At 38.9% G+C, this 13,726-nt stretch overlaps 1 protein-coding gene across 1 annotated transcript in view; it reads left to right on the top strand.

Annotated features, from left to right (window-relative positions):
• The window catches only part of LOC114652319 (transmembrane protein 144-like), a 65,593-nt gene that overhangs the window by 7,021 nt on the left and 44,846 nt on the right, over positions 1 to 13,726 (top strand). The window contains exons 3-5 of the mRNA XM_028802660.2: positions 1,658 to 1,780; positions 3,593 to 3,692; positions 6,984 to 7,064. Of these exons, the coding sequence (XP_028658493.1) occupies positions 1,658 to 1,780; positions 3,593 to 3,692; positions 6,984 to 7,064 (304 nt within the window). The remainder of the gene's footprint in view (positions 1 to 1,657; positions 1,781 to 3,592; positions 3,693 to 6,983; positions 7,065 to 13,726) is intronic.

Below are 13,726 nucleotides of genomic sequence, written 5' to 3'. Positions count from 1 at the left end.
GTCAGAATGGGTACCTCTGATCAACATACCGACTTCGAGAAATACCGCCGGTTGTCATAGTGGTGTGATGTCTCTTAGTACCTTGAGCCTTGAGCATAGGAAAGGCGCTATATAAATAAAATGTTGTATTATTATTATCCCACTGCAGCCCGCCACGGCACACTTCACAAACCTTTTGCGATTCATTCCCATTTAATACAGCGACAACCTGCAAACCATTTTGGGTCGCGACCCATAATTTAAGAAACTCTGTTCTAATGTATCAATGCAGATGTGAGGAGTATGTATGTACAAAATACAGTAGAACCTGAACTTGCACTACCTAAGGTTATGTGAATTCAACTTACCGGAAATTGGCAGCATAATGTACAGTAAAAATAAAATGGAAGAAAAATAGAGCAAATAACTTAATTGTATACGGTGTGAGAAAAGAGCAAGACAGAGACAAAAAAAGATTTGAGGTTTCCGTATATTCTCAATAGTACGCATAAAGTAAATTAATATACAATATGACTGAGTAATCACTTGAGACTGAGTCCAAGATGTACTAAATTAACAAAGAAAAGTTGTTGGCGTTATAGTCTGGGAGGAGGAAAAGGTGTGTCCAAGGGGCTATAGGCGGAAGTGAGGTCAGGAGCAGGGCGGAAATCAGAACCGGAAGTGGAGTCTGTTTGAGGACTGGCATTACAGTTAAGCAGGCTTCCCTTTTGAGGATCTACAGAAGAAGGAGAAAAGGTGTTAGTGCAGTCTGTCAACCCCTGGTCTGGCATACCACATTTAGTCAAGCCCATGTGCACGTATGAGACAATGATAACATGCTTTTTTTATTATATTGTGTTGTCATCATGTTGTTTTGTCTCAGTCATTGTAGCATGACTGTCTAACGTACTCTTGTGCTTTCAAACAGCAGTGCAAGAAAGAGGTAAATGCCCATTAGGAGACTCTTGCTCACTCTCATCCATACTAGTGTGAGAAGAATCCCACAAAGTCTTGCTGTGATTTACTCATGGTGGCGTACATGACGACATAGTAGATGTGTTCCGTAGTGGACTTCTACACACCACATGAGTGCACTAGGGTTGCAAGAGAAGGAGTGAGACACTAGGCACTGTATGCTCATTCAGTCTCCTCCTCAATGGGAGGAGGGGTAGAGAGACAGACTCCTCTGTGTACTTGAGTGCCATCTTGCTTGTGTGCATGAAGAAGGCATTTGTGTGCCTAGTGTTCTCTCTCTCTGTGTTTCACATTGTGGTGTGAGAGTGAGACACATACCTCTTGATTTATTGCTTTTCTCACTCCAAGAGATACATATAATGGCACCGTCTTACTCGCCACTTGTGTTTCTTAATATATAGGGATAAGCTGTCTGTCATTTTGTAAAACATAGAACAGATCAAAGTTCCGGTGATACAAGACAATCCCTGTAACCTGTAACTATTGCTGTTGACATATCCTTCAGTCTCCTGAGTGGCAAGAATTGGATTAAGTGTGTTAATTAAGGAGGTGGATGGATATCATATTGGGTAAAGCCCAATTACATTATTGTGTTTGGACAGCTATTCTGAGGACACTTTTTGCAGCAGACAAGTATATTTATTGCTTACGTATATAACAATATTAACCATTTGTTGACTATACTGTATTTCTGCCATTTCAGGAATGTTCTTCCAGTGGATCCTTTGTGCTGCCATTTGGATGGTCTCCTTAATAGTGAATATAATACTTCAGTGTCCCAGGTTTTGGCCACTTGCAATGCTTGGTGGTTTCATATGGGCCACAGGTATGATATAAATTATATAATTTTGTTTCAGACACTTAATGGTTTGTAATAATGAATTAACATTTCCAACTGTAGAAGAGCATGTTTGGAGGAAATACTATATCAACACTAACAGTAACCGTAAAGTACATTGGTTGCCTTGTTCTCAGTGTTAAGTATTTCATTTTTTTTTTTTAATGTAACTTGTTTTCCTTCTTTTGTTGTATTCCTCTAAAAGTTGAGTTCACATATGATGAGGTTGTACAATTTATGATTTGTGCCATATTCCTCTGATTTATAATACTCCATGCCACAGTCTATTGAAGAGTCCTTCTTTAATAGAATACACAAGTACAGAAAGTGTAAGCTGTCAAAGAACACTCCAATGTAAACAACGTTCTTTGCATTTAAACCCTTCCAAGATGTACACCTTATTCTTTCAGTAATGCTGAGGCAATGATGGAAACGATGCAGCATTTTAAAAGCATAGGCCGCACACATCCAGAATACATTATCAAGCATTTTCAGTAAAGACAAGAGTATGCTAAAATGTGAGACAAAGTGATAGTTCTCGGCTGGACTCTTTTGCTGTTCAGGAGCCCTCTCCATAATAGCTCATTCATTGGCTCCCCGGGGCATTTCACGTCATATTAACATTACAGGGCATGGTATAGAAGACACATACAATTGAAGATTCAAAGGTTAACAAAAGTTTGCCTCACACTTGTAATCATTGAAACAAGCAGTCAACAAAAAAGGGAGCGCAAGGGACAGGAGAAAGAAAGAAGTCAAAAACAAAGTGAAGGTCAAAACTAGAAGTCAAAAAGGAGTGTGGCCAAAACCAATTCGCAAACCAAAAATCAAAGCCAAGGTGCAAAATAACTTCCAGAGCCTATGGTCAGAAATAACTATAATTGTAAATCGTAGTATATTATCCAATAAACTCAAAGACAGGATCAGAAACCCTGAAAACAAACAGTGAAACCATAATGCTCTCGCAGCACTCCTCCATGGTGCATTCAATGAACCACAAGGGATTCATTTACACATCCTGCTTTTAAAGACCAGAGAGCAGTTACAGAGTAGAACACAGTCACACACAAATAAACAATAAATAAATGACAATTCATTAATATCAAAAATAATGAAGCATATTTGCTAAATAATAAACTGACAGAACAGAAATGACCTTAACAAAGTAACAATAATGAAAAAAGACAGAAAAAAGAAATATAAACATAAGACTGGGGAAGAACCATGGCTTCTCCCTTGTGTTCGCTTCACTATTTTGCGTGATAGGAATTTCAGGAAATGCTTTATATGGCAATACTTTAGCAAAAGCAAACAGTTTTAGAATATTTTGGACAAATGCCACGTGGATTGTGCAACGCAAGTAGTTTTAGATTTATTTCATGCAATTTTGATGTTTGCTTTTTTTCAAGCCAAGTTTCCATTCATGCCCATTGTATTGGCAATTTGTCATCTCTGTTCTCCATTAAAACGTGAGATTAAATTTAAAACTTTTCTGGACTATCACTGTACACAAGACAGGGTGAGTGACAGATAGAAAAAAGTGGTCATTATATGGGTGGAGCACTTAAATAAATGTGTTATCTGAACTTTGAAGCAACAATAAATATCTTGACTGTAACACACATTTTTGAAGCAAGGTTGATATAGAACAGTAGGCATGAACATTTCTTTGTAGAGCTAAGTAGTTGACCTCAGCTTAGGTTGGAGTGAGTGAGTGAATGATGAGTGAGGTTGTGTTTTTTTTTTTTTTTTTGCTTTATTTCCCTAAGTGTCCTGTTCTGCTTTTCTTTCTTTGTACAGGAAATATCACGGTGGTGCCAATACTAAAAACAATTGGTTTGGGACTTGGAGTGTTGATCTGGGGCTCTTTTAATTTGCTGATGGGCTGGGCAAGTTCGAGGTGAGTGTTGACGAATATTCTACTTAAATATATTGTTGCTTTGAACCTAAACTGAAATGTAAGTTTCATGAAAGTAAATTATAGACTTTAAGAAAAGTCTCAAAATTATGTTTGTCACATTATAACTGACACTTAATCACATGCAGTGTTGTACAAAAGGAGAAAAATATAAATGATTTTATAACTTTATGATATAAAAGCTTCATGTGAGATAGAATCTGTCCATACTGAAGAAATTCTGAATACTGTTAGAATTATTTTTGCAGTTTCTCAGTGATTGACTTCATTTTTAGCTAACAGCTGCTGTAGTGCTCCTGGTGACAGATATATGAATCAAATGTACATATATAAAACTCTGGGTGCAATTTTAAATCATTTTCAAAAAGGAAAAGTATGCTGTATTTCCACAAAAAAATGTAATCATACCTAGATTAGAGTAATCCTTTATGGATATCCTGCTTTTATATAAAGTGAAAACTGAAAACTTCCTTTAATTGCTACAAAACATTGAGGTGCATGAAACTGTTGGAGTGATAATAGTGTTCCTTGTGGTTACTACAGTGAAAATATCTGGATTTGGATGATTTGGGGTGTAATTCCTTGACAAAACACTTGGCGTAGTTGGCAGGATTTTTCACTGTGGACAGGTGTTTTTTAGTGGCAGTGCTGTGCAAAAAAAAAGGCAAGTACTCATTAAGGAAGAGCTCGGCTGATGTCACAAAGAAGTGCCTCACTTACAGTTCTTAGAGGCATTTCCTTTGTACATGAGTTCTCCTATTGCTCATAGCATAAAAGTAACTTCTGAGGGCCTTTGTAATCTAGACATTGCAGATTCATGGTGGCCAGCAATATAAATATCGAGATTGGGATGGATCATGTTCTGATTCCACAACAAAACAACCATGAACAGTATAGTAAAACCACAATTCTAGTAAAATGGTGATAAATCAATTGTATCATTTATGTAGAGCAACTATCAGAATGCACCATCACAAGAGGCTAAGTTGTGTTCTTTGAAACTGTAAAGTCGGTTAAATTCTCACTTTTACATCACTTTATGATCCTGAGTAAGTCAAAATATCTGTGTGCCTACTCTTTATATGAAATATGTATATATAAAAAAAAATCCTGATCTTGAAAGTGTTTTGGATGAAGAATTCAGCCAACAATGTAATAATAGTAATGTAAAAAGAGTACATTAAAGTACATTAATTTGATCTGTGTACTAGATTCAATAAAAATAACATGTGCTGCAGTGCCAGGACGAACTTGGAATCATTGCTGACAAATTAAAACAACAAATGATTTCGGCTGAATTCATATTACAGCTCAGTTTTAATTTTTTTCACTTATATTAGAGAAGTGAAAACAGCAAAAAAAATGGAACCAGAACATTTCAAATTGTAGAAATGTGTAATTTGAATGTTAACTGCACTTGAAAGTTTGAATTGGAATTGTGTGGAAATTTACACTGCTCAACTATCATCATATCAATTTGGGATGGAGCAAGATTCCTTATCTTGAAGGGAGACCAGCTCTTTAATATTGCAAGGAACAGGACAAAGTTTGTCCTGCCTTAGCCAGAAGACAGGCAGAAGATGACAGTGCAGCAGTGGGTACCCCCAGTAGGGTTGGACCAAGGAAGAATATGTACAGACACCCGCAAGGGATGCTGGGAACTGTAGTCCTATAGGACAGCCTTGTCAGGTTCCAGGCATGCTGCAGGGATTCATCATCCCTACTTTCCGGGGCTTCCGATTGACGTTGAAGTGCTTCCTTCAGGCTGTGTCCTATCACCAGAAATTCTCCCAGGTCAAACATTAAGGAAGCCAACTCAACCTTATCTAGGTGAGTTAGAGTCGGGTGGAAGAAGGACAAAGCTCACTTGGAGGAGTGGAAGGAGAGAGTAGGAGAAGAATTGCATTGCATTATATTAATTTTTCGAAGCATTTTTGTAAGGTATTTTGTGTAATAAATGTATATATGGATCTGGCGACTTGCGTATGTGAGGTTGTTTCTGAGGTTTTGGGTGCTGCATCGCCCCTAATGGTCACACTAGGAGGGATGATAATAATGTAAATGGAAATAAAATGTAACAGAGGACTTAATAAACATTTGGGGTGGCGGTTACCAGGCAATACAACCCAATTGTCACATTTTCTGCAAATGGTACGCCTTATCTGCATATTTTTCCAAGAGAGTCTTCTTGGCGGACATTGACATGCAGTAGGTAATACTCCACCTGACAGTGTTCTAGATCAGAGCTCTCTACATTGCACACCTGGCAGTTTTGCCTGTTTTCTCATGTTTTTAGGATTTTATGTACAGATGTTACAGTTATAATTTCCCAGAAAGTAAAAGCTACAATCTTTTATTTTTTTTTCCTTGCTATCATGAGTTGACAAGTTTGCAGCCATCCTGTACCAAAAACAATATTAAGCAGCACATAAGCAAGCATGCTATTGCTCTTCATGGTTGTCTATTAGGTAGCATCTGTTTGACAAATTGATTTTTATTAATTTTGCTAATATGGGGAATATTGCGGATAGACATCTGTACTTGCAAGTTCAGTTTAAATAATCAAACAAAAAGAAATCCTGCATAAACCAAACATCTGAATTGTCACTTTTTGCTGCAGTGTGAATGTAATATAAAGGGGTTTAACAAGTACAGTTGAAAATGTTGGATATTTGACTGACTCCATTCATTTTTCTTTTTTTTTTTGTTTTGTCTTTTTATCATTTGCCTTTAGGGCAGTTAACTTACTACGTCAGGGAGTCAAAGGTAGATATTGAACCAATAATGTAGTTATTTAGAGTTCAGTTCCTTAGCCATTTATACAAAGAAGAATAGTTTGGAAAAATAAATGGCAAAGTAACAATAACATAAACTATGGGCAGAGCTTTCAAAGGTAGAAGGTCAGGTCAGTTCTGTTATTACCACAGTGAAAAGAGTGCTATCACAAAGAGCAACATGGCTGCTGAAATGAAGATGCAACAGTTTGAAAAGCTCGTGATAATTGCTGCAATTTCAGTCTGGATCTGAATATCAAAATGCATTGAGTCTCATGAATAGGCATGAGAATAGAGCTCCAGAACTAAAAGATGGTTTGCTGAGATTTACCTTGCTGAGAAACAGTAGACCAACACTTGGTAGTATTTATTTTAACACAACATTCTCAAACCCAATGTGGGGGGTTTAATTAATGCCAAAGAAAGCAGAGCCTTAAGAGGACATGATTAATTGCAGGGTATACTTAATAAGTATTCACATAATGCTTTATTATTAAAGGTTTGGCTGGTTTGGAATTGACCCAGAAGAGGTGGCTAACCCGACTCTAAACTACGTTGGAGCTGGCTTGTCATTATTAAGGTAAATGAAATGCATTGTTTGTCCTGTTCAGTCCTGGAGATCCATTGTGTCTGCAGGTTTTTGTTCCACCCAGTTTCAGAATGAATGAGTCGTTCTACCTCTAATTGATCTCTTTGTTCAATTAATGGGCGTCTTTTTCTTTGTCTTAGCATAGAAACCATCAAATGTAAGATTTGCAATTATAAGAATTTAGAAATATTTGTATTTTGCCATTGATTTAAATGTTTATCTCTCTTTGGTCATTTTTATTTTCTGTTCACCTTTTTATGTTGAGTTGTTCTCTTGATTTTGTACAATTATTGACAAAGAGTAGACACCATCGCAAATGTCACAGAAAGATCAAATGCTGCAGCTACGTCACTGTCTAATCCTCCAGCGTGCTCACTAGTAAAAATGACTTAAATAGCCAGAACACCTGGAAGAGTGGATTGAAAATCATCTATCTGTCTATCTAATAATGATGATAAAAAGTTTAATTTATGCTGGCTTTTTTGGATTGAATAAATACTGAGTACAAATTGTCTAAAGAAAACACATTTGTGGGCAAAAATGCTCCAATAGTAAGATTGGCCTGTTTAATAATTCAGTTGATGTTTTGCACAATACACTTGGAATGACATGGAGACTTGTAGTTGCTTCATGAATCCAGTGAAATGGGTTCAAATCCTGTGAGTCGTTGTCCATGCGGAGTTTGCATGCTTTGCCTTTGTATTAGACGGTTTATGAGTAGTGGTTTTTATCCCACATTCCCAATTCTATATTAACTGTGTTAATTATAATCTTATATATAAATGTCTATGCGTGGAAGTGTGTGTATCTGTCTGTGTGGCCTGGAAGTGAGAGGTGGAGTTGTTATAAGGGCTCCGCTTCCGAGGAAACAGAAAGTCTCTTAGCTGCTAATGCACAACCGAGGCCAGTACGTCAGCAAAACAAAACCTCCGAAGAAAGTGATACTCACTTAGCCGCTAATACAGAAGTGAGGTGAGCACATCGATAAAACGGTATCTCTTTTACTTTTCCTCCCGCCGCTAATGGACAAGCGAGGCGAGCACATCGGCAAAACGAAACCTCCTAGGAGAGAGAGATGCCCAGAGTAATTCCTTTCAATTACCTGACATCTCTACATTTCATTTTTTTTCTAACGATTTCAATAGTTTCTAGGACCCCAGGCTTTTTACAGCACGGGCTTACACAGCTAGTATATATATATATATATATATATATATATATATATATATATATATATATATATATATATACTTAGTGTGAATAAGGCGCTATATAAGCCCCCGACCCGGCACAGATCCACACTGAGGTACGTATAAATGGGCAGAAATCTTTTATTTTTCTTCACCTCTGGGGCACATCTTCCCCGTGAACCCCACAGGCAATACACAGTCCCAAGCACTTAAACACAGCCCAGACACTCTTCCCCTGTGGGGCACGTCTTCCCCATGAACCCCACAGGTATAACACAGTCCCAAAGCACCTTACTTTTAACACAGCAATCCTTCCGCTGGCACCACCACTCCTCTCAGACAACCTCGTCCTCTTCCTCCCGATTATGGCCCTGAGTGGTGGTTGCTGTCTCCTTTTATGGTCCTCCCGGGAGTGCTCCTGGTGCTTGCTCACCTGTTCCCAATCGCACTCCCGGGTGGGGTAGATGATTAAACCAGCTGGGCTTAACGATCTCTGCCTCGCCCCCTGGCGGCCATCCCAGGTCCCCACAGGATTGGGGAGAACTCCATCTCCCATGAAACCCTGTGGGAAACTGAGGCATTATCAACCAGGGAGGCTGTCACCAAGCGTTGTGGGGGAGGTACTGAGGAGTCCATGGCTTCTCCTCCGGACCATATACAGCAGGGGCGTCCCGACCGGGCATGGGACCCGGCTGTTCATTACACCATAGATATATATATATATATATATATATATATATATATATATATATATATATATATATATATATATTATAATATTGTGACAGACGTCCAGGGACCTTGCCCCACCGGGACGCCGGGAGAAGGGCACTGTCTTCCCTGGAATGGGAGAAGGCAGCCACCCTGGATTGTATGGGGGCCGCGGAGCTGGGCAGCTCAACCCTGTGGAGCAACATGGCCACTGCCAGGGGATGCCTGGGCAGCTCCGGAACTGACGATTTCAATAGTTTCTAGGACCCCAGGCTTTTTACAGCACGGGCTTACATAGCTAGTTTTTTAATATAATAGTTTTAATTGTAAATTGCAAATATAGTATCCTCCATTGTCAACTGACTATAGCTCATAAATTAATGGACAGATATTGTTGGTTTCCATTTATGTTAATCAGTTTCTACTTTGTTTTCTCTGTGTTTTTAACAAATCTATCTTTTATATGTACTCATTCTGTATTTAGTAACTGGTATGATCTGTATTTTGTATTTTACCTGACTACTTGTTCACAGCACTCTGTGCTTGTACTCGGTGAAGAGCGCTATATAAAAAATAAGTTGTAATTGTGTCAATGCTTGAATAAAGATGTGTCAGTGGGCCCAAATGGGCTGGCCCCCCTACACCTTTTGATCTCAACATCTTTCTCCTTAAGAAAGAAAAGTGATGCCATATTTCAAAAACTGTCCTTTTTCAAAACACTTTTCAAAAACTGCATCCAACAGAAAACTTAAGTGAAATGATGAAACAAATCTCTTTTGACTGATTCACTGAATGAATGTCCTGCTCCACTCTGCAGTTTTGTGGTTTTTGCGCAGTCATAAACCAATCTAAGAAAGACTTCTAAATTAATTTAGATCTTGACCTAATAATTACCTTTCTGACTAACTAGAGATTCTTGACCATCCTAAATGGTTCCACTAACACTAGATTTTCGTGATTGAAAACTAGCTTTACTCTCACATATATCCCAATTCTCTACCACTGAGGTTTTTTTCTTCAAAGTGAACTAACATTCTGTAGTTGTTAAGATGTTTATATGGAAGACTCTTTTCTACTTTGTATAAGCTTTAGATTATTTTCCATACATATATTTTACTGCTTTATTGTTTTTTAAAAGAGATTGACTTGTACATGAATGGGTTAAATTACATGTTTCATTCAGATTTACCATACTGCAAATTATAGCAAAAAAATTAGCTTAAAAAGTCAGCATTTTTGGGGAACTGAATTAAAAGACCTGACTCACCAGAAAGACTCCTTGTGTTTTACTGGTGGGTTAAGTTGAAGCAAAATTGGAGAATAGAAACCTTCACGTCAGGCTTCAGCAGAAAAAAAGAACTTATCCTTTTCATAAATAATATATTTTTTGTGTAAAGATTTTGGATAACCTTTCATTATCTTATTATCATATTTTGAAAATTTAGATTACGTGAGGTGGCAGCATAGTAGCACAGTGGTCAGTGCTACAGCCAAACACCTATGGGAGACTGACTGCGTAACTGACTGACATTCAGCCTGATCCCGACCTGTGTACAGTTTGTGTTTGTTCTCCTTGTTTGTTTGTGTCAGCACAGTGAAAAAGAAAATAAAAGCAAAACTGTGCCATTATGAGCAATGCTGCACATCCTCCCTCTAAAACATTAACACTGAGTACTTTCAGCTAAAGAACTAGGGGGCTCCGCTCCCTGCTCGCTTCGCTCGCCAACCCCTGGTGTTGGGAAATGCCAAAGAGTGAGATATATGAATGAGATATAGCATAGTGTGAAGGTGTGGATGATGCATATAGAAAGCAAACAATAAAGTGTTTGGCACAGTGTAAAGGTTTATTGGAAAATTTCTTTGTACACAACATTAGTAGTAAAGATGGTGTCTTGTCCTTGAATGAGTTTTCCTAGGCATGGAGCACTTATAACCTTAACTTTAACGTCAGATGAACGTCGAACTCGTGAGAAGGCCACATAAAGTTGTCCATGTCCAAAAACGGGTTCAGAGAGGTAGATGCCAACCTTGTCCATGGTTTGTCCTTGTGATTTGTTGATGGTCATGGCAAATGTAGGTTTAATGGGGTATTGTCGCCGTTTAAGTGTAAAAGGTAATTTCAGGTCAGAACTTGTAAGGTCAATTCTAGGAATCAGAACAGTATTGTTAGCATGTGATCCTGTAAGAACTGTTGCTTGAATAACATTGTGTGTCATGGTGTTGACGACTAACCGTGTGCCATTGCATAAACCCTGTTTAGTGTTAAGGTTTCTTAATAGCATGATTATTGTTCCGTTTTTAAGGCTAAGATTGTGTTGTGGTAATCCGGCTGGGTTAATAGTGTTCAAATATTCTAAGGGGAAATTAAGATGGTCATTGTCGTCATCAGAGTCAACTTTGTCAGAGCTTAGAAAGAGTTGTGCCTCTCCAGGAAGTAATGCAATGACCTGGTCATTTATGTGATCAACATTAATATTTTTTGGACATAATATAGTGCGTTGTGTTAAAAGGGGTATTTGGTCTAATGAGATTGCTGTTCCAAATATCTCTGTAACTAAGTCGTCGCAGATAAAGGCTTGAGGAATTGTAATAATATCTGGGTGAAGTCCATCTGTATTGGTGAGTGTACCATTTCCCAGTTGTAATAACCAATTGTTATATTCTGGATCTGGACATCGCATGTTTTGTACCAACTGTATTTTTTGAAAGCAATGCCAATTGTCTGCGTATTTTAAGGTGGACTGAACAATAGCTGAGCGCACGGCATGTGGAACAATAGCCAGGCATTGTCTAAAATCTCCTCCTAATAAAAGTACCTTTCCTCCAAAGGGAATATTATTATTCATCAACGTTTGTAGAAGTTTATCAATGGTGTTGAGTAAGTGACTGGATGCCATTGTACATTCATCAATAATTAACAGTTTTGCAAGACGGATGTCACGTGCATTGCTACTGTTCATGTTCATAGTGGATACCGATTTGTAGGATCTAATGCAGTTCATAAAGTGTTTACTTTCAGGTACATCGTTAGTTAGAAGCTTCTGTAGATATTCAGGATATGAATGTAAAGGAGGCAGTCTAATTTGACCCTTTTGACAACAACGTGTAAATTCATTACTTGTATTGCCAGTTGTTTCTTCAGGGTAGTTAAGTAAATGACAATGATTGCAGATGACATTCATTAATCCCAATGAATTTTCCTGAATAGTGGATTCATTATTGAATGCGTTGTCAGCTAACTGGCGCAAGTGTTTAGCAGGTGTCTGTCGTTGATGTCCGTGACGTGTATCTTTTGCTTGTGCCGTTTGAGAGGCGCGTCGTTGTATGTCCAGTATTTGGGACGTGTTGTTTTGGAGCTGTAATCGATTTGCCTGTGCTGTGTGAGAAGCCCGTTGTAGTTTACAGTGTGCATTGTTTGTATTGAGCCTTGCCCGTTTTTGTATGTCGGTCAGTTGAGCTTTCTCTTTTTGAAGCCTTGCCTGCTTGTTTTCCGGCATTTCAGATGCGCGTTGTAGACGTCTGCGTTTATTTATTTTGTTCCTTCGCTGCCGTTTCTATATGTCTGAGACGGGAGGTGTTTCGTTTTGAACCCGTGCCTGTTTCGATGCAGCACTTTGAGACGCGCGCTGCATGCGTCTACGTTCATTGTGTCTGTCCATGTGGAGCCGAGACATTTTTTCTTCCGGAGTTTCAGAAGCGCGTTGTAGGCGCCGACGTGTATTGTTTTTTTTCATGCGGGTTCGTGTGTTTGGTCCCGTCACCCGAGCCGTATCGTTTTGTACCCGTGATCGCGAATTCATGACTTGTTTGTTCTTCAGCGTTAGAAATATGGATAAGTAATAAGGAGGATTGCACTCACTGTTAATATGGAGCCTTTTCTGCGGTTGAACGGTTAATAGTGCCTCATTGTAATGAGATCCACCTATGCTGCATAGTGTGAATATATTGAGACGACGTCTGTTTAATACGGACGTTTCGTTCAGAAATGGGGATTTGTGTGTCATTTCTTATTTATGTTAGTGTGCTCGTGGGTCTGAATTAGGGTTACCACTTTTAATACAAAAAAATAAGGGACACATACGTATTGATTCAAAGCGGGACGCGCAATTTCATTCTCAAATACAGGACGATTCCGTATTTTAAAGGACGGGTGGCAACCCTAGTCTGAATCGTCCTTTTTGTGTACGTTTCATGTGCTATGTCCGTAGTCTGTCCTGTTTCGTGTCCAATGGGCTTTGTGGGACGCTCGCGTCTTCTTTTTTTTTTTTGTGTGCTAGGGGCTTGTTGCGTGACTTTTTATTTCTGTTAGTGGAGGGGGTGTTTGTGTGTCGTGGGTCTGAATCGTCTTTTTTGTGTGCGAACCGTTTTGTGTGCTATGTGGCGCTTGTGTGGGACTCCTTTGTTTGTGGTGTTCTAGGGGCGCATCGCCTCATTTCTTATTTCACGTTGCATTCCATCCGGTTGTGGTGTTCTAGGGAGGGGGGGGTATTTGTGGGGCGCCTGCGCAGTACGTCTTTTGTGTCCACGGCCCATGGCCGGATGTCCCTGCGTCCATCCGGTTTACCATTCTCGTTTAGTAATATGGATTATTCAACAAAAGTATGTCAGCACAACTGGAGCTCCTTTATACCAACAACAATATGCCTGTATTTGGCCTCACTGTATTTATGACTGCCAAGTCAGAAGTTTTCTTTCTTTTTAGTCATTCTGGTGTTTTCAGACCAGTGTGTGTGTGTGTGTGTTTGTGTGTGT

This window comes from Erpetoichthys calabaricus, chromosome 5 (genome assembly GCF_900747795.2).
Source record: "Erpetoichthys calabaricus chromosome 5, fErpCal1.3, whole genome shotgun sequence".
Taxonomy (NCBI): domain Eukaryota; kingdom Metazoa; phylum Chordata; class Cladistia; order Polypteriformes; family Polypteridae; genus Erpetoichthys; species Erpetoichthys calabaricus.
The sequence above is the reverse complement of the archived record's forward strand: the minus strand, read 5'-3'. Positions and strand labels throughout refer to the sequence as shown.